The 27143-nt window shown below is 42.0% G+C and overlaps 1 protein-coding gene across 8 annotated transcripts in view; it reads left to right on the top strand.

Annotated features, from left to right (window-relative positions):
• The window catches only part of ANK3 (ankyrin 3), a 333783-nt gene that overhangs the window by 261212 nt on the left and 45428 nt on the right, over positions 1-27143 (top strand). For 4 of the 8 annotated variants that reach the window (XM_083149129.1, XM_083149128.1, XM_083149130.1 and 1 more), the window contains exons 26-33: positions 3134-3246; positions 11598-11822; positions 13870-13968; positions 19645-19799; positions 23112-23323; positions 24928-25135; positions 26509-26605; positions 26702-26930. In XM_083149129.1, the coding sequence (XP_083005255.1) occupies positions 3134-3246; positions 11598-11822; positions 13870-13968; positions 19645-19799; positions 23112-23323; positions 24928-25135; positions 26509-26605; positions 26702-26930 (1338 nt within the window). The remainder of the gene's footprint in view (positions 1-3133; positions 3247-11597; positions 11823-13869; positions 13969-19644; positions 19800-23111; positions 23324-24927; positions 25136-26508; positions 26606-26701; positions 26931-27143) is intronic. The other 4 variants (XM_083149133.1, XM_083149134.1, XM_083149135.1 and 1 more) reach the window with 1 other exon arrangement.

Here is a 27143-nt window from a genome sequence, read left to right as displayed (position 1 = left end):
GAATATAAACGTGCCATATATCATTTTAATCAGCAGATGTTGCTTGTGTGTAACATATTTGCATTGCTTTGCAAATAGGACCCGTTATTTTGTAAAAAGTTGCCCGGACAGGCGCATAACACTACTGAGCCATGCCATGAGATGGGGCAAATCGAAGGGCTGTTTAACACGCAAGGAAGATAACCATATACATTTTTTTTAATGAATGTTGGAATACAAATAGTGAGCTGTAACTGCTGAAGAGCTATAATTTACAAGCCATTCAGAACAAGCAGAGGTTTAAAAAGTCATGTTTTACTGTTTGTATGGCTCAGTACCAGGGATAGGAAGGGGAGGGCTTTTTGATCACATTATAAGAGACTAGCCTTCGGAAACCATCTGCTTTACTTCAGGAACATGTCTGACAATCCTGCTACAAGCAACTGTCAGATGGATAAATAATGTATTTCTTAATGAAAAGGGGAAATGCTTGGCAGCGATACATCTATCTTTGCACCTGGGCTTATAGGTAATTGTGATCTACTCACATAAGATTATGTGTGCTAGGTGAGTCAATATATTTAGAACAATACAGTTTCCACTGTTTAGAAACGGCCAACAAAAGACTGTGTGCAGTGGAAAATCATTCCATCTGCTTCCTTTCAAGTGTTGAGCCACAAGGAAGATGGGACAGGGGCTCCATGATTACGTTACAGGCAAATAGAAGCTGATTTCGAATACTTTAGAAATTGAGGATTACCACACTTCTGCATGGGGCAGTGAACAACAGTGTACAATAGCAATAGCGACGGGACTAGGCAGGGGTGCAGAGTGACTGCGAGGTGGGGTGGAGACAGCGGGGCCGTGCTGAATTTGGAGGACATCGGTAACGACCCGTGGGACCGCTTCCCCTTAAAGATATGGGGTTAGATTTATTAAACTCTGTGAAATTATAAAGTGGTTGGTACTTTATCATCGACCAATCAGCTCCTAACTGTAAAGTTACAGGCTGGGGTAAAAAAAATGTCAGTTGTGAGCTGATTGGCTGATAAAGTACAGTACAAGTCACATTGGTTACTTACCTTGGCTTAATAAATCTGCCCCAGAGTATGTACATACTAGATGATATACTCAATAATATCATTAACGATCATGAATATCATTAACGATTATCGTCTAGCGTCCGGGGGGAGAAGACGTAGAGTAGACACAAAGCCTGCACGTTGGGTGACGGGGATGAAGTCTGACATCATCAACTCCTGCTCCCATTCCAGTCAAATACCACGATAAGCCCTGACCCTTCCCAAAGCACTGCATGTTCTCAGCAGCCATACTCTTTTAAGCGGTGTGGAACCGTTGTGGCACCATATAAATAGATAGCAATATATTAGCATCGGCCATGCTGCATATGATATGTCTGTGAGCAATGTCGGTCACAGGCATATTGACTATACAAATGGACAAATGCACTTAGCACTATATATCGCTCAACAGCTGCACGAATGATATGTTGCATCATTAGTACCCAGCTGTACCTATACGATGTAATGTAGACAACCAGAACTTCTTTTAATGGAGTATGTCTGCATTATCTTTGTTCAACCCATTCATGTTCTTGTTTTAACACTAATACAAATATTGAACAGCTTAGACCTAAACAAATAGCCATGGGAATGAATGGTGAAATGATTGGAGCAACTATTGTAGCCAGCATTATGCCCCTCACAGTGGGCCTTATTCTAGTTCACTCTTTCTGACAAAATCCTTCTGGACAAAACCATGTGCAATGCAGGTGGGGCAGATGTAACCTGGGCAAGGAGATGTGTACGCATGAGTGAAAAATCATTTGATGCTAGCTCACCATCAATTGATTTTTCACCCATTCGCAAGTAAGAGTCAGTCTGACTTTTATTTCCAAAGGAGATGGGCATATTTGGGGTGCGCACTGGCATCACATGATGTCAGCCGCCTGCCCCACGCAGGCATCCATGCTGGGCTTTGCCCTGCTACCACCCCTGCTTGCCCCTTTTCCTCGCCTACCCATGCATACAGTAAAGATGTGCCCCCTTCAGCTCTGGGCCCCATAGTAGCTGCACCCCTTGCACCTATGGTAGTTACGCCCTTGGATATAGATATTGTTATCCGAACCAAAAGTTTTCTGTCTTTGTAGTGGTCTCTTTTGAGCTGACTTTTATTTAAGGGTCAAATTTACAATATATATATATATATATATATATATATATATATATATATATATATATATATATATATATATATATTTATATATACAGGATTAATTATCTCTTAATATATAAATAAATGTCCATAGTACATAAGGATGACATTGCACAGCTGCTGCTTTGCAGAACACTAGTCTGCGACTCCTAACCTTCCCTTGGCGAAAGCACAAATTGCCTCTATTAATCAGTCTCAGAACACACGGTTCAGTGTATGGTAAAAGCGTGCTTCTTCTTCTCTATTTAATAATAGATTTTAATTGCATAATAGATTGTTTCGGGTCCTGACTTATACTTTAAAAAGATCTCTAAACCTAAAATCCAAGTATACACACACACACACATACACATACAAAAATTATTGGGGCTAGTGTAGTGCTGAATGTATGCGTGTGGGTGAAGGCTAGCTTGAGTGTTTTCACTCTAGTCCTTTTTCTGGTTCACTCGCAAAGGCAAATTCCTTCTCAAATGGACAAAACCATGTGCACGGCAGGTGGGGCAGATGTAACTTGTGCAGAGAGAGTTAGATTTGGGTGGGGTTTTACTTCAAAGTGAGATCTATATTGCAGTGTAAAAATAAACTTTATGTTACCCTGCACAGAAACAGAATAAATCACCCAAATCTAAATCTCTCTGAACATGTTACATCTCCCCCCCCCCTGCCCCCTCTGCAGTGCACATGGTTTTATCCATTTGAGAAGGAATTTGCCTTCGTGAGTGAACCAGAATAAGGGACTCTATTCATTTTCTAAAGTTTTTTTTTGATTGATACATTGTTTTCAATGTCACTTTTTTTCTGCAATAAATCAGTGCCTTATTTGTTTAATGCAATGAAATTCTAATTGCAGCCACCGACAAGTCTGTCATTGGTAACGTCTTTGCCCTTGTAACGGTTATGACCCTTGTCTCTATTTCAGCACATGCACCTTTCATTCACAAGAGAATTTGACTCCGACTCACTGAGGCACTACAGCTGGGCGGCAGATACTCTGGACAATGTTAATCTTGTTTCAAGCCCAGTGCATTCTGGGTAAGTTGTAAAGATGGAATTTACCATTTATTGTTTTAAGCATACATGGACCGGTCAGGGACCATATTTTGGCACTCTGAAAAGGATTAGTTTACAAAGGGTTTGGTTTAGAATTTGAAGAAATTCAGCTAATTGTTGTAAAAATTGTGCAATCACGATGATTTTGTACTGTGACTTTAGATTTGTGAAGGGTACAGAGTCAGACTAACCAAAAATGACAGTGTGTGTGCAGTGCAGCTGCTTGCTGTATCCAGGACCTTATTTAGAATGATTCGGTCCTCCACGCACAAGCATGGAGGACAGATATTTCTCTTTTGCGCATTGCGGCTGGGGGGTGTGGGGCGGCAGCGGGTAGTCACGCCCATGGGAACACAGCGTTTCATGTGCGTTTCCATGAAAACGCTTGGTGTTCCCATGGATATCACCCTATTGACGCGGGGGCGGGCAGCAGGGAACCCATACATTCCAGCACTTTCAATGGAGTCTATTGGCCTGATTCAGACATGCTCGCTTGTCTGCGAGTGATCGGAGCCCAGCGAGCTGGTAAACGCCACCACATCCCGTCCCGAAAGACTTAAATCCTGCCCATGTGCACATTGTAACATTTGTGTAACATTGATAAACATACAAGTTTGTCTAATATGTACACATGGTTTGCAGGGAGGGAGACCTAGAATGTGTCTTATGGTTTAACAAATACCATCCTATACTGTATATTTTATATGGGAGAAATTAGGTTTTTCTCTCCTCATTGCCAGGAGAGGGCTCAGTGGCGTAGCTACATTTTGGGCGCCCCCCCGCCGTTAGGGCCCCCCCCCGTAGCCGCCCCGCCGAGCACCCCTACCCCGCCGCCCCGCCGAGCACCCCTACCCCGCCGCCCATGCAAACCCCCCCTCCATCCCCCACAGCCTTACCTATCGCGCTGGTCCCGGCGGGACAGAGAACTGTGTGCTATATGGGGGCGGCCATTTTGTGGTGGTCCTCAGCAGAAGAACGGAGCCGCCGGGACCAGCGCGATAGGTAAGTCTGCGGGGGATTGAGGGGGGGGTTTAACTATAGCACCGCAGCCCCCGGCACCCCCACATGCACAGCGCCCCCCCGCGGTGGCGGGGGCTGCGGTGCTATAGTTACGCCCCTGAGAGGGCTTATTCAAATGTAATATCCCATGAAAATGTATTTGGGAGATGTTGGGTTTTATGTATTACAATGGAATTACTGTTGTTGTTAATCCTGTAGTCGCCAACTGTAGTGTAGTGAGTTGTATCTGCACAATCTGAAGATGGGAAAAGCTGTGTTGTCACTATTAACTCTTTCTTGCCCTGTGTGGGTTGTTGAGCTGATCAGATTGCTGCTCGCTATTAACTGTTTATATGATTTTTGTTCTCTATTTTTGCTTTCTTTTATTTTATTATTATTTTGCAGCTATTTCTCATCACTTCCACTGTATGACGCAAGGTGATAATGCTGACCTTTGTGTGGTTTTGCTCATTTGCTTTAACTATACTAACCAAGTAGTTAACGTTGTTGTATCTAGAGTTCCACTTTATGTACAATAACTGCAGACTTGACAGCGTAATATGTTTTTTTTAGTGTGGGCAGCATGACCAGATGAGTATTGTTTCCGTAGCTCACTGCTAATAAATGTATGCATTTTGGGGTATATTCAATGCCAGGGGTGAGCTGTGACATGCGAGCAGTACTGCCTACTCGCTGTCACAGCTCGACCTGTCAGTATTCAACTGACCCCCCGTTTTTTGGAGCGAGGAGAATCGGTGTACATGGCCGCATAAACAACTAGACTTACGGCTAAATGCAGCGGGCTCCCTGCATTAGCAGCGAGCCTCGCTGTTTGGGGGAATCCTCACTGTCGGAACATAGAATAGGGTGAGCGGCCGGCGAGGGGGTTAAACAGCGAGGATCGCTGGTTTTCTGTGATCCCCACCGTTTAACCCCCTCGCCGGCCGCATTGAATGCGGGCCTTAGAGTGGCATTCTGGATGCACCACTAAAATTATAAACTGCAGTCATTACAGATAAATAAATCTACTGTAAAGTGCTCCAGACACTGCACAGTTAATGTGATGCACTAAACACACTGCCGGAATAGTAAATTAGCATGCTATCACAGCAAAGATTGTATATGATATTTGAAAATATATGTACTGTACTAAACATGCATGATTTGCTGAACAAGTCAAAAATTATTGTGCTTTCCTTTAAATCTTTCAAGTCCAACATTTAGTCAGGCTCAACAGCCCTAGCGCTAGTAGCAGATCCAATGGTGAGCCACTTTAAAATAAAAACATTAACATTGTTCAACATTCAATGTGGACCATTTAAAAAAAAAAATAACAATTAATTTAAACATTTAAACCAGACTGTTTGAATTGCAACAAACAACAAAAAAGTTGCCACAAGGTGTCCACAGTGCCTTATAAAATGCTTACAAAAGTACAAAACAAGCATAACAGGACATAAAGTGCCTACAAGTGTAAAATACATAATAGTACAAAAAAGAGCAATATACTGTGTATCTGATCTGGTATTTGATGGATAATCGTTGTTTGCTGGATCAATACTCTAGTTGACCTTTAGAACCAATGATAGCAAAAACAATACCATGAAGATGATGGGTTTAAGGAAATGGAAAAGTATGAGAACCTGCTCTTCAGAGCCTACCATTTATAGGGGCGGTGTAGTCAAAAGTGTGGGCTAGGAGAACAGCTGGTAGGCTTTGGTGGTAGTTGGAAAGTCTGATAGAGAAAGGGAATCTGTTCTCGACTTCAGAAACTGCATGAAGTCCTTTAGCTGAGAGTTGGATGAGGTTAGCAGTTGGAAGGAAAAGCGGTGGTCATTTTGCAGTGAGATGAAGTGATATATAAAGTAGGGGAGAGATAGTAATATATAATAGAGAGGATTGGGTGATGACTTTATAGGTTAGTGTGAAGAGGTTGAAGTTTACCTGTAGGGGAAGGTGAACTACTGTAGAGCTGAAGAGTGAAGGATTGACATCTGTGGTAAGAAAGGGTCCTGATGATGTTATAAAGGCGGACATGGCATGAAAGAGAGAGGACACGAATATGGGATTTAAAAGAGAGGAAGGAGTCATGGATGGGTCAGAGGTGAGAGTGATGTTGTTAACAGATAGTGAGAAGGGGGTAGGTGAGTGCACTTTGGAGACAAACGTTATGTCTAAGAAGGCGGCAGTGCAACCAGGAGGAAATTGTAGAAAGACACCTGGAGACGTAAGAGTGGAGATCGGCTTAGAGGTAGCTGAGTATCACCAGCCTTCACATGTATTGGAGGCTATAAGACCAGGGGCCAGATTCTCTAAGCTTCAAAAGTGATAAAATGGAGATTGATAAACAGCCAGCTCCTGTCTGACATGTCACAGACTGTGTTTGAAAAATGTCCGACAGGAGCTGATTGGCTGGCTGTTTATCACTCTCCATTTTATCACTTTTAATGCTTAGAGATTCTGGCCCCAGATGAACTGACCAAGGGAGGAAGTGTAAAGAGCGAAAAGAAGGGGCTTAGAATAGAGTCTCCAGGGACACTAACTGGCAGCAGAAGAGCGAGAGATAGAGTCATGAAAAGAGACATACAGTACAGTAGAGCAACCAGAGCGGTACTGTAGGAGGACAATCAGGAGAGGGCAGTGTCACGCAGGCCATAGAAGTAGAGGATTTACAAGAGGAAAGGCTTGGATATAGAGATTGGTTTATCTAAGAACAAACTTACACTTATGGGGTCTCTTATTTTTTAAGGATCTGACTATTTTGATGTTTATGCCATTGTCATTGCACATTTCATGTTTCCAAATTGAAGTTTAATATACAGCAAAGTAGCACTTTTACACGTAATTACAGGGAAATGATACACCACCTGAGAGCAGAAGGAGCCCATTGTCTCTAATGGAGATGTTCCTGCCAACAAGCTGGAGTCAGACTCTCTGTGGAGTACATCATGTTTTAGGGGATTATTCTGGTTTACTCGCAAAGGTAAATTAACTCTAAGATGGACAAAACCATGTGCACTGCAGGAGGGCTGATGTAACATGTGCAGAGAGATTTAGATTTGGGCGAGTTATATTGTTTCTCTGCAGGTTAAACACTGGCTGCTTTATTTTTACACTGCAATATAAATATCAGTTAAGTACACTCCCCACCCAAATCTAACTCTCTCTGCACATTACATCTGCCCCACCTGCAGTGCATATGGTTTTGTCCATCTGAGAGTGAATTTGCCTTTGCTCGTGAACCAGAATAACCCCCTTAGTTATTAAATTACTATTCTGTTGTGTTCTATCCTTTTTTTTTACCATTATGTTATAACTAGATTCACTTTGCCATTTTAAAATTAACAGGAAGATAATATTAAAGCTACTATATATATATAACCAGCTGCCCCCTCTCCCTAACCGGAGACCTGGGGGCAGCTCTGCGAAGCAGCTTATTTGTCCTTCATTCCTGTCATGGCACAGGTGCTATTGTAATGACATAGGTAGTGGGTGAATGAGCTGTTCAGGTGATGCACATACTCATCATATACTGTACAACACTTGCCTATGCGCCTTCGACAACCCAGAGGTAGTGCTACCCCGCAGCTGCTGTCACGCTTCTGTGCCATATGATGATTAACCATTAAAATTTTTGGTATATGTCAGCACATAAAAAAGACGCTGCAATAATTAGCTATTATACATAATCTGCACAAATATAAAAAAAATAACTATCACACTAACCGCCATCGCAATGCTGCATCACCAAGACTCTACTGAGTATGATTCCAATAGTTATTGCTGACTATGACCAATTTACTGACGTATTATGCAAGTAACAAAGCACCAACGGTACTAATGATAGAACCCCACAACGTGGTCATTTCTAAAACCCCTCATATTCTTTCCAAAGCCAGCCAAACCCCTTATTCCTTGCCATAACCCTGTCACATCATCCCTCCGCTGAGACTAAAGCCCTTTTGCAGGATCACTACACTTGCCCAATGTAGCAGTCACAATCAGGCAGAGTAGCCTTATACAGCGCTTGGGAAACCTGAGGAAATCACATAACCTGTGAGAGCACTCTGTCCCCTATTTAATAAACCGGTTTAAATCAAAGAAGCTTTGTGTGCTATTGTGTGCCTCAGACAAGCTCTGCCTGTTTGTATTCTCGGCAGACAACTGTTGCCAGAAGATTTCTGTCTTGGTTAATTGTATGCTAGTGATACACCTGCTGTTGTAATGAAGATTAGGAAAAGTAAAGTGTATGTTCAATCTGGTGACCTTGCAATCTTCTATTCAGTAGGGAAGCATCTAAATCCTGCTCTATTGCCAACGCTACCTGTTCTGTTCTCATGGTCCCAACTTTCCTATTGTATAGAGAAAGAGAGAGAGTGAATTACAAAAATATTGCTATCCGCTATCCATAGGCAATTCATGAACCACTGAATGATTTTACACACTGTGCACATGCAGGGCTGGCAACAGAAATCTTGGGGCCCTGTACGATTATGTTTCTGGGGCCCCCACCTAATCCCAAATCCACACAACCCTCTTCTGTACGAGCCTCATTTAACCTTTCGCTCCTCCAGATCCTGCTTTCAGGTGCGGACTTCTCTCGTTCTCAGTCCGGTTGGCTTGGCTCCTGGCTGCTGCCTTCTGCTGGCCTGTCACGTTCACAAAAGAATGCCGAGCACTACAAGCAGGCACGGAACAGACAACCCGTGCATGTGCTATAAAGTACAGGAGCCAGAGACTGAGGATACAGTGCCAGCGGCGGGTATGGCTGTGCGCCTGCAGCCACAGGCCAGCGGCCATGATGGGGCATGGAAACTCTGGGGCCCTTGAGATTGCTGGGGCCCATCATACTTGTCCCCCTTGACCCCCCTGTCGCGTGCCCTGTGCACATGTGAGTACGTCTGACCCTTCCACAACCCTATGACAGAAACAGACTAATCAAGGCCGGCGCTGATGACACACAGGGATTGTGATTAGATCCTTTTGCTATATGTGTCGCTATATTAACGTGTCGCTATGATCTGTACACATATGGAGTAATTAGACAGCTTTGGCAACCAGAACCCCCCTGCCTGTGCCACTAAGTCCGTATGTCCCCACAACCAACACAGGAGCAAAATACAAATTCACCATCGCAAAACATGAATCAAATAAACCAGATTGTTTTTTTTTTGTTTTTTTTTTACAATTACAACCATGTATGTTCATAACCTTTTTTAAACGCTGCTGAAACACAAAGAATAGTAAATTTACCCACAAGGGCTCTTATATATGACTAGTGGGGTTGCTGTATCTCCCATGTGTGTGCTAAATTTAACGGCTCTGGTCTCTCAGCACCCTGGCAGTTACCTGGAGCCCAGGTGCAATAGTCTGCCAAAGATTGAGAATAATGAAAGATTGCAATCAGCAGCCTGATCTATGTTCCACCTGTCTTTCATTCTTATTATCTTAAAAAGAACAGTGAGATGTTTATCTGGTGCCAGTTATTTTTCCATACCTGTAATGAACTTGCATCATGTCAAATGGCTGTCTGATTGCTGAGTCAGACATCTTAGACAGACATAGGTCCACATTTTAATAGGTTTGCAACGGTGACCGATGTAGAAGATCTGCACATTCGCATAAGCCGGTGTTCTCTGCAGGCGCCCTGGAAGACTCACATAATCTCTGAGGCGTTCTCATCGTTTCCTGGGTGTCTCATGCCAACGGGGGCTGCTACCTGCCTTCCAGGGGTGGGCAGCTGACGTCAGCAACCCGCTCTGTTCACGGAGCAGGGCGACGCTATTCTAAGTCACCATTGAGCTTCAGAAATCATTTGACAATAGTCAGCAACCATCAAATGATTTTGGGCACCCACACAAGGCTTCGAATGGATGTACAGTATATGATAATTGAAGCACTGCGGGGGAAAACATGTGAGTAGCGGGGTCGGGCGCTTGAGCGGGTGGCGCTACAAGGCTTGCAAAGCAGCAAAATAATGCTGCTTTGCGAGCCAACCAGAATGAGGGCCATACTGTCTGTCTGTTTGTCTACCTCTCTATCTATATGTCACAGAAGTGCGCGCAATTGCATGTACGGATATGATCTCTGTCACGGTGTATTTGTGAAAATATACTAATGACACCACTGCTCGCATCTCGCATCTGCCTCTGACATCGGAAGGAACACCAGACACACATAATTCCATCATCGGACCTCTGAGCAACCATATGCTGTCTCAGGCGGATTGGCTGCCCAGGGCCTCTCCAGCTGCGAACCACTTTGCAGTAGCTAAGGAACTCCCGTAAAATAGTCCTGAAACGCATTCTTATTTCGAGCCACCCATTGTTACCTCCCGCAAACGCTGTCATTCACTTTGCGAATAAACCCTCGGTGCGTACTTTATTGCTGTTCAATCTCTGCACCTGCAGACTGCGGATTTGTGGCAAAAAAAAAAATCACTGAACTGCATCTGATATCATTGTGCACACTCTGGAATCAGCCAATGTCGTGCAGGAGGAGCAACCTTATTCAAATCATAGTTGCCTTCCCTTCTGCATTTTGCAGGAGGCTTCCTGAAATAGCAGCAATCTCCCTCTTTCCCTCATTAGTCTAGCAAGCTCCCTCATTTCTACTAGCCCATATTGCACTGTTACATTTTTGGGGGAAAAAGGAATAAGAGATAGATACAGTTACTTTGAATCATCTGCACTATTTCCCAGCACTTTAGCAAGTATAGTATCTCTGACTAACTGCTTTGGCGCTCATCTACATTTGGATATGTAATTTTAAGATTCCTCTCAGATGTAGCAGTACACATCCACACTTCTAGGTGCCACGTTCATAGCTCTTTTCACAATCTCTCCATATATGGAACTAGACACACCCTTTGGGTAGAGCATGACACTCCCCCTTAATGGGACACTGTGCAAAATTCTACTGCCAACTATAATCTCCCTGAAACTAGTTTTCAAAAGTAAGCAAGTATGATTCAAATGCAAACCATAGCTGACACACAGAAACAAATAGCTTCTTATTTAGTGAACAAGTGGCGATGTACTATGCATTTTATCTTTATTAAGTAAGAAGATGTTTCTTTGATGTAAGTCCTGTCTATGTTTGAAATTTGGATGTGTGTAATATACAGTATACACACATATATGAATGAGGGCTAATGTGTGCGCAATCGGTTAAATAACCAGAATGCCACCTAAAATACTAGATGTTATGCAGAATATGCACACAGTGTTATTGCTCAATTGTTGGTTTATTATATCATTTGTACATTACAACTATATTATTGTATATACTCTTATTACAAGTTTATCTTAAACCTAAAATTGGTTTACCTCCAGGTTCCTGGTGAGCTTTATGGTGGACGCACGTGGGGGTTCAATGAGGGGGAGTCGACATAATGGCATGCGGATCATTATCCCGCCGAGGAAATGCACAGCTCCCACCCGTATCACCTGCCGTCTGGTGAAGAGGCACAAGCTAGCAATTCCTCCACCAATGGTAGAAGGGGAAGGACTGGCTAGTCGGCTGGTCGAAATGGGTCCAGCGGGGGCACAGTTTTTAGGGTAAGTTACCATAACGGCAGTCTATGCCTGTTAATTCCGTTTGTTTTTTTCTTACATGTTATAATTCAAATGTTATAATAATAATATAATGTATTTGATAATAACCTAAACCTGTAATATGCTTGTTCCCTAGAGACATCCAAATGTATAACCCCTTTCTGGTCAACCATTATGTCTGGATTCATAATTAATAACAGCCTAAGGAGCGTTTATTTTTTATTTTTTACAGTGTAACCCTAGTTTTCAACCCTGCAATTTTTGGGTTTTTTTTTGCACCAAAACGTCACTTTAGATATGAACTGATATTATAAATAGTACAATGGTTTATTGTTGAAAATGTGAATTCACACGACTACAACCTCTCCAGAAAAAAAACAAAATGTTAATTGATTCAAGTAATTAATAAAGTCATTATTTATGGTAAGGTAGATAGAATTCGTATCTAGGCCTCGTTCACATCACTGTGTTCATGGTCAAATAGGCATACAGTAAAGTACAATGTAAATATTTTAGAAGTCTTGCTAATACAGATCACTAGGAATATATAACATTACTAAATCATTTTGCACATGTTGAATTAATTAGTTGTGCAATGATAGGATTTAACACAGACGTACAAATGTAATGGCCTCCGAGTACGGCGGCAGTGTGGGATGGCTGGCTGGACTCAGATGGAATCACCTACAAGTAGAGATGAGAAGATTCGGATTTACTCGGTTCTTATAACCAAATTATTGTGATTTTGGATTTTTCCAAATAACTTTCTGTTGTCACGTGTTTTATATAGCCAATAGGATCCCACTTTGAGATCCTAGTAACCCGAGCCCGCTCATCTATACTTACAAGACACGGTTTTGCCTTGTGAGTGCCCCTGTAAAAAAAAACAAGTTCAGATGGCACCCCGCATGGCTGCCAAACTCTGATGCTATTCCATTAGGTCAAGAGAACCATCTTCACAATGTTTGGCATATAAAGTGCAGTTGTCACCTAGACTTGGTGCAGACCTTTACGGGATCACCCAACATCCTTGTAATGTGATGCACTGTATTATCTCTGGAATACCCTATTCAGTCCACAAAACTGTTCCTCATACTGTAAGTGAACAACAAGTACAGTACCTACTTTAGATTACAGGATATAAAATGTACACATAAAATGGCTTAAACAATCAGGTAAATCTATCACTACAGACAGAAACGATGTGTCCCTTAATAAAATGTTGTTGAGGACATGGTTGACCCTATCTCCATGCTCCATAGATGTCACATCCTTTGGTTGTGATAGTAGTGGCATGACTGAATCATTATACCATAGGCCAGGGTTACCCAAACTCAGTTCTCAAGGCACCCTAACAGTTCAGGTTTTCAGGATTCCATGCTTGAGCACAAATGGATAAATCAAATTCATGAGGGCACAAATTAAGTCATCTGTCCATATACATGGATAGCCTTAAAACCTGGAATGTTAAGTCACAAACTCACTGGGTGATTTAAAATGAGCGATATCGCTCTTTTTAGCCCTTTCCAAACGTTATCGCTCATTTTATTGCCCATTGTGTACGCTGTACCCGACAGCCGATTCACAGTCGTTAAGGACCACCCTCAGTTGTCTTGGCATGTACAGACGAGGGAGAGGACCGTTAACGTGTATAAGCTGCAGAATGCAATGGGTGCTTTGTTAACCTTATCTAACACTCCTCCAATGATGTGACAGGCAGTAAACTGAGTGATATGAAGTGAACTTAGCCTTAAAATGGAAATTGCTACTACAGTAACTGTTCCATAGTGATGCATTACAACACGTGATTGCTTTGTGTCTGTAATGTAAATGCTTACACTTTGCCTTTCCACTGTCAAAGCACACACCAATGCTTCTGACAAGTATGTCCATGGATGTCCCTTAAAATGCATGTAGATTTTTTTTGTCTATTTTTCAAAGCAGGCACCACCAGACACCTGGTGTAGAACCGGCAATCACTGTCTGGAGTGGCCGTCCAATCCTAATATCCCCTTCTTATTTCTCTTCTTGCTGCATGGATCTTATTCAGTAAACTGCATCTTCCTACCAATTCCCCCCCTCTAAACGAGGGAGAGAGCTTGATTAGCCGAATCCTGCAGCTTGGGCCTCAAGGGACAAAATTTATTGGGTAGGATGCTGCATCATTAAAACACAAACTGAGGACAAAAAATTGTCTGAGGGTGTTAATTTTATTTTTATATTATTTTTATTATTATTATTCTTTTGCCATCCACATTATTTTTGTTTTTGTTTTTTGAATATCACACCTTTTTGGTGGATTGATGTTGTTGGAAGGAGATTGGCTTGTCTTTATTTCTGCTGACGTCATTGTGTTTCGAGGCATGTCAAACTCACAGCGAACAATTACTCCTGTCTTTTAAGTTGCTTCTTCATGGCCGCTGTATTATCTGTTTTTACGTGCTTATGCTGCATCAAATACACCGTAGCTTGGAGAGACAGTACTTTTATATTATTTTGTTCAAGAGAAGGTATTTACAGTTATCAGAAAATACTATTCGTCCAAGCTTATTTTTATTACTATGTATTTGTTTACTAGTGATGTACTAGTCCCATAGGAAAATGAAAGGTAAGTTGTTAAGTTTTTTAAAAACTTTTTTTAATAAAATACATGGTTTATCTTGCTTGGAAGTCTGTTCCCACCATATAATGTTGACATTTGCCATTGCCACCGGGAATGTTTGGAGGTGTGATATACCTACTGTTGGCACCTGAATTAAAATTATCTATTAGTTTTTGTTTCGGATCCGTAATGTGTTTTTTTATGCACTTGCATTGAACGGCGGTTTGTTCTTTATTATTTTTATGATTATTATTGTGTTATTACAGTTGAGCCTACAGTTAACTTTCGAACATAACCCTTTCTACCCAGTGCAAAATGTTTTGTTGTTAAGCTTCCAACTTTATTTACTGCAATTATTTCTGTGAAACTATTTAACTAACGTGGCAGTTGACAGCCATTTGAATTAAATTGGAAGTCAACATTGTATTTTGCAATATGGACAGTGTGGAAAACAGAGGATACATACTGTAACACCGGTACATAAAATACTAAAAAAAGAAATAGGTGTATTTGCATCATCCTTTTCGTCGCCATGGGTGGTGGGAGGAATATTATGCCCACCCAGACAGCAGCAGACAAGGGGTAGGGAATGAGATTGCTTCCCCTGCACATTCAGAGGAAAATGCTGATGCTCAATGGCAGCAGAAATCCTGCACCCACCGCAGCCCAGCACACAGGAGCATTTTAAGACACAGGCGGAAGACACTAATAGGTAAGGTGGGGATCAGGATGAGCGAATGTCCTTATGCATCATTGCTGCAATTGCCCCAACAGCTCATCCTGGGGTGCCAGGTCCCATGGTACACTGCTGGCATTGCTACTCAATGCTTACTGCACATCTCTGATGGCTGTACAATGCTTACAGCACATCTCTGGTGGCTCTACAATGCTTACAGCACATCTCTGGTGGCTGTACAATGCTTACAGCACATCTCTGGTGGCTGTACAATGCTTACAGCACATCTCTGGTGGCTGTACAATGCTTACAGCACATCTCTGGTGGCTGTACAATGCTTACAGCACATATCTGGTGGCTATACAATGCTTACCGTGTACTGCACATCTCTGGCGGCTGTACATTGCATACTGCTCATCTCTGGTGGCTGTACAATGCTTACGGCACATCTCTGGTGGCTGTACAATGCTTACCACATACTGCAAATCCCTGGTGGCTGTAAAATGCAAACTGCTCATCTCTGGCGGCTGTACAATGCTTACTGCATACTGCACATCTCCGGTGGCTGTACAATGCAAACTGCTCATCTCTGGCAGCTGTACAATGCTTACCGCACATTTCTGGTGGCTGTACAATGCATAACGCATATCTTTGGTGGCTGTACAATGCTTACCGCATACTGCACATCTCTGGTGGCTGTACAATGCTTGCTGCACATCTCTGGTGGCTGTACAATGCTTGCTGCACATCTCTGGTGGCTGTACAATGCTTGCTGCACATCTCTGGTGGCTGTACAATGCTTGCTGCACATCTCTGGTGGCTGTACAATGCTTGCTGCACATCTCTGGTTGCTGTACAATGCTTACCGCACATCTCTGGCGGATGTACAATGCTTACCGCACATCTCTGGCGGATGTACAATGCTTACCGCACATTTCTGGTGGCTGTACAATGCTTACCGCATACTGCACATCTCTGGTGGCTGTACAATGCATACTGCTTATCTCTGGCAGCTGTACAATGCTTACCGCACATTTCTGGTGGCTCTGCAATCCATACAGCATATCTTTGGTAGCTGTACAATGCTTACCCCATATTGCACATCTCTGGCGGATGTACAATGATTACTGCACATCTCTGGCGGCTGTACAATGCTTACTGCACATCTCTGGTGGCTGTACAATGCTTACCACACATTTGTGGTGGCTGTGCAATGCTTACCACATACTGCACATCTCTGATGGCTGTTCAATGCATACTGCTCATCTGTGGCAGCTGTACAATGCTTACCGCACATTTCTGGTGGCTGTACAATGCAGACAGCATATCTTTGGTGGCTATATAATGCTTACCCCATACTGCACATCTCTGGCGGATGTACAATGATTGCTGCACATCTCTGGCGACTGTACTATGCTTACTGCACATTTCTGGTGGCTGTACAATGCTTACCGCACATTTCTGGTGGCTGTACAATGCTTACTGCACATCTCTGGCAGCTGTGCAGTGCTAACCGCACATCTCTGGTGGCTGTACAATGCAATAAAAATGTATACAAAAATTACTCAGTGTATATCATACATAAAATAAACAATGTTGCTTCAATAATTAGATAACAATGGCAGTATACAGTACAATGAGTTTAAATATACTAATTAATCAATCGAAGGCTAATGTACTCCTATGGCTAGATCAGGAAACAATCCACAATACAAAATATAGCTAAATATGTAAAAATACATCATTTATAAAAAACAATGTAGTCCATGTTTTTCATTTAACCCCTTGGGCGACATCATGTCTAATGTAAGGATCCATCTACAACTTCAACAAAATGTTGCCTCTGTTGCCCCCTCTTTTCAAGGGGGGAATATATTCAATCAATTTAGTGTGTAGACTTGCTACCGAGTGACGAGCCGTGGCTGATCACTCGTCCCTGCCTGAATGGCAGCCCAAACCGACAAGTGGTGATTGGCCAATCTTTCTCGCAAAGTGGTCTCAGTTTTTCCTACATATGAATAACCGCAGGGGCAATAAATCAGACAGATCACAAATCTGGTTGTGCATGTGAGAACATGTCTTATTAAATCTTTCTTACCACTGTAAGGGTGCATGAATTGATCACCTATCAATAAGGAGTAACACCCATTGGCTCTACTCAGAAAGTGACCCGGTACATTCGGTTTAGTTAAATCTGTGATGTCCAATTTTAACCAAATTGTCCAGTAAGTTGCACCCTCTTGAGTATGCTGGCATCGGACGGGTGTCAAGTAATCCTGGCAGGTCTTTATCAGGCCTTTATTGACTATAGGCCAAAGTTTTTTGATTAGTTCATTAATAGACACACTGGATGTACTATATCTATTAATCCACTGAATTACCTAGCCTTTATTTTTATTGGTATTGAGTGACTGAGATCAACATTGTTCTCTAGAGATATTCAAAACCTTGGCCTTAGCAGCAGTAATAACTCATATGTTAGCCGCGTTTACAAAACGCTCTATTAACGCATCTAATGCCACAACCGTGTCTAAGGAGTCACTTGTTATTCGCCTGATCTGGTATAACAAGTGACCCATCTGCGAATATGGTAAACCGTGTCTCAGTGGATGACAACTGTCATGAGTTAACACATTGTTCCGGTCAGTATCTTTAATATACAGGTTAGTAGAGGGAGTGCCCAAGTTCAGAGTATTCTTTCTTTTAATTACTGTGACATGTAACACGTGGTTGCATTTACACACACATATATATCTTTGCATGTCTAGGTTCACATGGCATCGCCGTATGCCTACTTATTTGTTTTCTAGGTCTGCCGATCTAGTGCTTAACATGTAAGCGTTTCTCCTGTGTGATGTAATATGTATAAATTGCTCTGCTGTGTGGCTTAAAGTGTATAAAGGTCTCTTTTTTTGTGGCATAACATATAATGGGTACTACTGGGTGGTGTAATGTGAATTATGGACACTACTGTCTGGTGTCATGTGAATTGATACTATTCAGTGTCTATACCCCTTTCCCCTATAGTGATGCCACTATATTTTTTCTGCACACCTTTGACCTTTGTTCCTGTTATGAACACGGGAGCACCCTGAGCTCCACAAGGTCTAGAACTGGCACTGTCCCCTATTTAAGATTTTTAAATATTTTTTCTTTTCAAATGAAACATGTCGGCCAGACCCCCAATTCAGTACAGGAGAGGGATGGTGGTGCCAAAAAATTCCCTTGCTCCGGGCACCATGCCACTTAGCTACACCACTGGTTGTGGTGCTACTGTACTTCTCTTCTGTCACTTCCTACTATGAATTTTATTTACCTCCTATCATATCCTTGGGAAACCCTCATATTGATGATAAAGTAGATGTGGCTTGTGGGTGCATCATCCCACAAAGTCACGCTCGCTTCCTTTTACCATGGCCACGCCCCCTTTTTGTGAGAGCGTGGCTTTGCTGCCAGAAGGAGTCCCGTTGGGGATGAAGATAATACTGGGAGCTTTAAGGAAAAACATTTTCTCTTTTCAAACTTAAGACTGTAACTTAATACTGAATTTAAACGGTTCAAACCACTTCTCTCTAAATCAAAAAGTTCTGTACGTTTGTCATTGTTAAAACTAAGTTGTTTTTTTATTATTAGACTCAAAAAGAAAAGAGCTCTCTACATTCCTACATATGCTGAATGCATTGGAGATTCAGTTGCATAGTAATTTTATTATAAAGCTACTAAGCAAATAATTACATTAAAAATATATATATTAAGATGAAAGGACTGTGAAATACCTTCTCTCGGAACAGTCTTGTTCTGCATCATGCACATGTATTATGTGGTCACTGACAATAAGCAGACAGTATCTGACCTATTAACCTGCAAAGATTGTATTGCCTTTGCCCTGTGTTCATTTCTTTGGCTGAAGTATGTTGAGTCTACCGTGCTTGTATGTCTTACTGTAAGATTCCATGTGAGATTTACTGTACACAGCCTAATTATTTAGCTCTAAATAGGAAATGAATAACCCCCAGTTCACAGATGTGATCCATTCGGTGATCTATTTTCTTTTTCTAAACACCTGTTCTTTCAGACCTGCAAATTGTCTAAATAAAGTTGTCGTCTTCAACCAATGCATTTTATTGCAACACAAAACTCTAAGCTTGAGTAACATCTGTACAACCTCTGTAGGAAAATATGGATACTGTCTATTAACAACACAAAAAAGCTGCACAATCAGAATCACAATCAGAGAATTGTAACAAGTGGTACAAATTGTAATTACTGTAAATATTTCACACAAATTTATGACAAGCAATGATTAAATACGTATTACCACAGACCCAATCTACAGACACTGAATTGTGGAACGTGGAAATGGCAATTCCAAGACATAAACCAGACTTGACAGATTGAAATTTTGATGGATTCTGCAGCTTTTTTTATCTAAATGTTTATTTATTTATTTTTGTTCCCCTGTGGTAGGTTTGGTGTCGCAACAATCAAACTGTAATAGTAGGTGACACTTTTTAGTTTCTAAAAGCAGCTGTTTTGTTTTCGTGCAGACCTGTGATAGTAGAAATCCCCCATTTCGGATCAATGAGAAGTAAGGAGAGGGAATTGATTGTACTGAGAAGTGAAAACGGGGAGTCTTGGAAAGAGCACCAATATGACTGCAAGCTGGAAGAGCTGACTGAATTACTGAACGGCATGGATGAAGGTAATGTTCTACCTATCTGAGCCAGAATGGAGTAATGAGAGTGACAAACCCATTGGTAGTTTTCGAGTCCTAGGAACAGGGAAGTACATTTTGGCCCAGGACAGGTTCAGGAACCCATTTCCTGATTATGTCATATTTAATGAGAGGTTCAGAAACTGAGTTCCTGCTAGTTCCTGCTAAAAGATAGCAATATATATACCTGAACTTTACTATTAATGGTAAGTTAGTGCTTGTGTAATGGGCCCTACACACTTAGCAATATACAGACATTTTCTGCAGGGTTGACTACTCTCCCGGAGTAACCGGGAGGCTTCTGAAAATCTGGTCCCCTCCCGGCCCCCTGGAAAGGTGGGCAACCCTCCCAGATTCTGGGGGACCCCCGCTCCGCCCCCCGATCTCATCGTTGGCCCCTCCTGAATGTGGCGTTTAAATACTGCAATCCGCGGATTTCCGAGGAGGGGGAGGGGCTAAAGTGTCATACTCACAACATTTTAACCCCGCCCCCTTTACGGAGATCAGCAAATCGGGTTAGTTTACATTCTGGGGCGGGGCTTAATGACCTCACACTCAAGCCCTGCCCCCGAAGTGCTACTTCAAGTTTCCTCTCCGGGCTTCTCCCGGAGAGACTACAAAAGTCGGCAACCCTGATTTTCTGATGTCACCTAATTAAAGTACATTACCCAGAAAATGCCCCTACATCGCTGTGTGTGTGTAGAGGACATAGCGTTGCACAGCCTCATGCGTCGCTATCTCCCAGCGATTAATAACCAGCACGCTGGTTTTTAATTGGTCGTGGCCCTGACAGATCGCTGGCATGTCACTGTGCAGCACTGCGCGATCTGAGCAATCTAGCATCACTCAGAACGTTCATCTACACACATCGCTACATGTGTAGGCCGCATATTTTATCTCTGTTCTTTTTATATGTTAATTCAGATGGAGTGATGTTTTCTGATAATAAGGTATAGACCAGGAAGTGAACTGTGCTAAAGAAAATTGTTTCCCCAACTTGCATCAGAAACTTCAAATACAAATTTCTAGTCCTGCTCACTTTTTATAAAATAAAGCAGCCAATTCATGAGCAGTCACCATCATACTTCAGTTTGTTAGCTCATAACATATAGCTAGTGGAATTTTTATGTGGCTATTTCAGATGGATATCTTAATCACACTGTTATTATTCAAAGGCTAAGTAGTTTTAAAAGATAAAATAAATGTACCGAGATCGATACAAATGCTTGCGTAATACACTTATTAATGATGAATGTATTTCTTAATGGTATGTACACAGCGTGATCTGTTCTGCCAACCCTATATAATACAAGGCTAACGCTGCTCCTCACCTCTATGGGGGGGGGGGATAGTGTTTTGTATGCTGAATGAAACTAGATGGCTCCCAGTAGAGCAGTCATTTTCAACCTTTTTACATTGCGGCGCACTAAATAATATTTTAAAATTCCAAGGCACACCATGTGATCCCCACAGGTCAAAACACATTGGCCACCACAGGAAAAAAACAAACCTATTGGCCCCCACATTAAAACAAGCACACTGATCCCCACAGGAAACAAAAATAAAATACATTGGCCCTTTACATGAAAAGAAGAGACCAGTAAATAACAGTTGAACTGGTGGTGGCTGTAAATGGGTTTGGGCATCTCTAGATCTGAGGACAGACTTGAGAAAAGCTCAAGGCAAACTAGTGTGGCACGGCACAGTGGTTGATAAACACTGCAGTAGAGCAATTCAAGTGTTCAACTGAAAAGATTGCATCCGTTTGAATCAGTATGTTTCTCAGGCTTCAATTATTGCCACTATTTTATTTTTCATTAATATGCTACATCAATGTACTGTTGTCTATGAAACATGAGCACACAAATAGCTTTATAATCTCTGCTGCCATCTACTGTACAGTTACGGTATCTTTATTGTATTTGGGTTTTTAAAGGTTTTTGAGGGAATTATTAAACTAAAGTACAGATTAACCCATTAACGAGAAGGCATTTTTTAGGATTACCAGGATTTACAAGGAAGTTTAACATTGTATGAAATAAAGTTGATGCAATTTGGTATATCAGTGTTGAAGGTGTGTACACACAGGGTGATTTGGTTGCTTAGCAATTTTTGGCTTAATATCTCTCAGCAATATATTGCTCAGCAACCATATTGCTCAGTGTATCGTGTTCATCAGCGACCAGCAATTTTGGCTGAAAATTGCAACAATTCTTTAGTTAATCTTTTTTGCATTTGTGCACCAGCGACCAGCAATTTTTAGTCATAATCAAAAGAGCGTGCTCCTGCGAACTGCGACCATTAAGGGCTAGCTGGGGGAGCGCGCTTCTAGCAATTTATTGCCCACAACATACATAAAACAAAGGAGATATGGTGGCTCAGTGACCATTTAGGCAGCAGGGCTACAGGGCTTACTGGGCATACACATGGGGTGCTTTCAGCCCTATTTCTAAGCGATCTGACTAGACCACTTAGCAATGGAACACAGATCTCTCTATGTGTGCCCCACAGTGATGGCGATGCATGGCCCCGCATGTTGCCCTCGTCTGCAGAAAAAGACAGGGGTGTGGTATAGGGTTCCGACAGTCGGGATCCCGACAGTCATTAGCCCGATGTCGGGATTCAGACTGGCCGGACTCAGACAGCATGGAGAGCGCAACAAAGCCCCTTGTGGGCACGGTGGCTCGCTACACTCACCACCTCTTCTATTCTCCCTCTATAGGGGTCGTGGACCCCCACGAGGGAGAATAGTCGGTGACCGTCGGGAACCCGTCTGTCTGTGTTTTATCATTCGGGATCCCGACGTCGAGTAAATGACTGTCGGGATCCCAACTGTCGGGACCCCGTCCGTCACCCAAAGACAGTGCTTGCACTCAGAGCCGGATTAAGGCTCTGGCGGGCCTGGGGTTCTTAAGACAAAGGGGGCCCCTAAAGACTATTGCATCTTACACACATAGAATACATTCCACCCAACATGCACCACACACACACTTGCATATATACACAAACAAACAAGCACATACACAGTGCATACATACATACATACATACAATACGCAGGGGCTGCATGTGCTCAGTAGCTCCCCCTGCTGATGGTATTGCACCATTAGTCTGCAGTTTTGTTTAAATTTAAGTACACTTAAAAAACAAACCACTTCTAATAGAAAACACAGCAAAACTCTACACAGAGACAAGATACCCTCCTCCAACTACAAAGACCCCTCTTAGTACAGAGAATACACAGTTAATGATTACCTGGTGATGAATACAGGAACTATAAATATTATTTTTCTCATGTAAGAACTAGACAGTGCAGAAGAACTGGAGAAAAAGAGAATATGTCGAATTGTTACAAAGGATTTCCCTCAGTATTTCGCTGTTGTGTCTCGGATAAAGCAAGAGAGTAACCAGATTGGACCTGAAGGAGGTATTCTGAAGAGCACTGCAGTCCCACGTGTTCAGGCGTCCTTCCCAGAGGGGGCACTGACTAAAAGAATTCGAGTCGGGCTACAGGTAATTGCCTTGGATAATGAGTGGGAGTGAATGTGTCCAGTCATTCTGATGGTTTACCAAGACTTTATTTGGGCCCATTAGAGAGTGGGCAAGGCCAAGGATGGTGGTTGGTCTGCACCTCTTTCAGAATATTAGGCCCTGTAAAAGTTTATTGGTTCAGGCCCATTAACCAGACACCACAGAACAGCACGTATAATCTGTATCCACCCTCCCACCCCTCTTGGAGCACCATACAATTTCCTTATTTATGTCAGAAATCTAGACAAGTATATATGTATGAAAGTTATGATTATTGCTTCAAATCTTAGCTGTCAATCCAATTACATGTTTTCAGGGTAAATTGCTATTGCAACAGCATAGAAATTCTGACAACGGCACCGAAATTTTCCCCCTCACTGCCTGATCTTAAGGATTTTTGTACATATCCCTATGGGCCTGTGCAGAAAGTCCTGTACCGTTGCACTGACTTGCACCATGAATGAACTGGCAACTAATTGACTTTACCCCTCAGAGTTCCTCTAGTTATAGAAAGCTTTTGGACATTAAAAAAGTGATTGGTTTAAAGCCCCCCAAAACCTTCCCTTGCTCTTTTTATTACACCCGCCTTTTTTTATCATTCTCTCTTCACATGAATTTCAATGAAAAAAAAAATAATAAACAAATGGTAGTTTGGTAAAACTCTGGTCAAGCCACTGCAAAAATACAGTTTGGGTTTGTGCAACAGCTGGTGATAGTTAAAATGAGCGATCTGTGCCTGCAATATGCCACCATCTTGAGCATTTTAATGGCATCACAGATAACTGATTTTCTCCCTGTGAATGGGAATAGGCATTTTGTGTCAGGATGTAAGGGTGTAGAATGGCAAAAATGATGGTAGATTTACTAAAGATTCTAAAAAGGAAAATAATTAATGTTGCCCGTAGCAACCTATCAGATCCTGTCTTTAATTTCTCTATTGCATCTGATTGGTTGATATGGGCTACATCACCTCGTTTCATTGTTAGAGCTTTGGTAAATATACCCCATAGTATCATCCTTTTGTATAAGAAGCAATTTCTCTTTGGTTTTACCTCAGAATCTACTTCAATACTCGTTGTATATGAATTCTGCAATTCTGTTAAATAAAACTTTATTGAGAATACTTAAAAAAAAACAAAAAAACAAGTTGACAACCAAATTTATTGTGATTTATTTAATATTGAAACCACCCACTTTGCTGTTTGGGGGATGACCACTCATCTTATCAGAGCCTTTTTGAAGCTAATTCTCCTGACATGAGCTTTACAGAATTGTAAAATGTACTATACAGCATGTAAACAATTACAGTGTTGTTTGTTCAATTGCGAAAAAAGAATCCTAATTTAATGCTGAAACTTGATCACACGGCAGAAGAAAAGTGTTGTTTTTGCACCTTATGTTCTATCCGTTCTGCTTGGCCGTGTCTTCACCTGCACAGCTCAGCAACTAAGTACTTTCCAAATCAACTAAGTACAAACGATATTTGAGTTAATGGAAAAATTTGAAACACTAGCTGTCTTATTGTTGGTTCTTTAATAGATGCTGGATGGTTACAATTCATTATTTAAAACATTAATAAATTACAGGCCCAACCAGTACCTGATGAACTAGTAAAAAAAGTAATTGGAAACCGAGCGACGTTCAGTCCCATCGTCACTGTGGAACCCAGAAGACGGAAATTCCACAAGCCAATAACGATGACCATTCCAGTCCCGCCCCCGTCGGGTGAAGGTGTTAGTAATGGTTATAAAGGAGACACCACCCCCAGTCTCAGGCTGCTGTGCAGTATTACAGGTAAGGAAAACATGAGCAGGTCAGTCATTTGAATGAATCCCTACACCTCCATACATGTGTGTATACCACAGGGGAGGGCATGGCTAATGTCTCCAGCTGCCCTCTATCTCCTTGCCCTCAAACATAGTGACAGTGCCGTGCACACAGCCCCACCTACTGTACATCCGTGTGCAATGGCACATATGTAACTACAGTCAGGACATAGGGGCGTCTGAACTAAAGTCTGATAAAGTGGAGAGAGACGAAGTAACAACCTATTAGTAACTAACTCACTGGCTATAACATGACAGAGGTGTCTGATGGGCTAGTACTTTATCTCTCTCCAATATATCTTCCCAAAGTCTTTTCTGCACAGGGCAGTTGGAAGATCGGTTACTAAAAAGAAGCGTTTCCATTTGCTGCTACTGCTGCTACATATGCCTTATCCTCAGCCACTGCTTGTCTGTATCCTGTAACATTGGGGCCTTGTTTGGAAGATTGATTAAATATTGTAGACCTCCCTTACCCCATCCAGCCCTGACATTAAATAGTATTCACATTTAAATAATTACCTGTTGGGTCCCTGCCGCCACTGATATCGCTGGGTACACACATCGTGTAGTGTGTACCCAGCTTAAGATGCAATGGTACAACCTGGCGCTGTAAAGATTTGGTTGTACAAGCTAGCTTTCTATTTAAAGGTTTTCTCCACTTGTACAACTTGTTCTTAGCAGGATGTGCTTCTTCATAATTTAAATATCCCTCTTACCCTTTAAGATTATTTTCCATTCATATAAAATAAATCTATCCCATCCACTTGTTAACAAATCTGTATTGCAAGGGTTATTTTCAAAACCAACAGGGATATCGTTAATAACTGCTGCTCCTGCATGTTACTTTCCCGTCCTTCTGGAGGAGTCTTTTAAATTTATGATGTGCACAGTGTTAATTTCTTCTGCTGTGCGGAGGCTGTGGGAGAGGGTCTGGAAGATCTCTCTCCTGGGAGTAAAGCTGGCCATACACCTACAGATTGGCTGGTTGGAACAAAAACCTGGTATGAGAGCAAATGACAGTTGACCAAACGGACAAACTGTCATTCAGAGCTTACCAGGTTTTTGTTCCAACCAGCCAGATCTGACAATAAATCTGTAGATGCATGGCCAGCTTTAGTTTCCATATGCTTAAAGTAGTCAAGACCACCAAAAGAGGGTCAAACTCACATATTATGAAAAATGCTTAACTGATGCAAACCATGGTAGTTACCAGGTTAATTGGCATCTGCTTTTTACTAACAAACTAAAATGTCTACTGTACATAGGGCTAGGCTGTGGAATGTACACAATGTATTGTGTCTTCATTGATAAATGGTCATATATTCTGTCTGTCTTTCACAGGTGGGACGTCACCGGCTCAGTGGGAGGACATTACTGGAACAACTCCTCTAACATTTGTCAGTGACTGTGTCTCTTTTACAACCAATGTGTCTGCCAGGTGAGTGTTACGCTAATATCTGCATATATCTATCTTTCTATATGTGTATTTGGTATAGATGGAACCGGTATAACAAGATGTTTTGGTGTCATGTAGATTTTGGCTTGGTGATTGTCATCAGATTCCTGAAACCGTTAGTTTGGCGACGCAGCTTTACAGGGAACTAATATGCGTTCCGTACATGGCCAAGTTTGTGGTATTTGCCAAAATGAATGATCCGGTGGAAGCCCGACTACGCTGCTTCTGTATGACTGATGACAAGGTGGACAAAACACTGGAACAGCAGGAGAACTTTGAAGAGGTTGCTAGGAGTAAAGACATAGAGGTACGATTCTCAACTACAAAATGCTAAGCCCCTCAAAAGTTCAGCTGTGAACTGGATGCTTTTGCCCAGATGTGACAATTTATTAAGGCTTGTTAATTTTGTGGCATCACTAGGGTTGGTGTCACCCAGTGGAAAAGGAGGTTAGATAACAAAGTTACCTATTAGAGGCGCAGAGGTGTGAGTTGCTAGGTCAAGCTGCAGTACAATGGTTGG

The sequence above is a fragment of the Crinia signifera genome, chromosome 6, assembly GCF_055691185.1.
Source record: "Crinia signifera chromosome 6, ASM5569118v1, whole genome shotgun sequence".
NCBI classification, from domain to species: Eukaryota; Metazoa; Chordata; class Amphibia; order Anura; family Myobatrachidae; genus Crinia; species Crinia signifera.
Note: the sequence above shows the minus strand (reverse complement) of the source record. Positions and strands in the feature narration are given on the sequence as shown.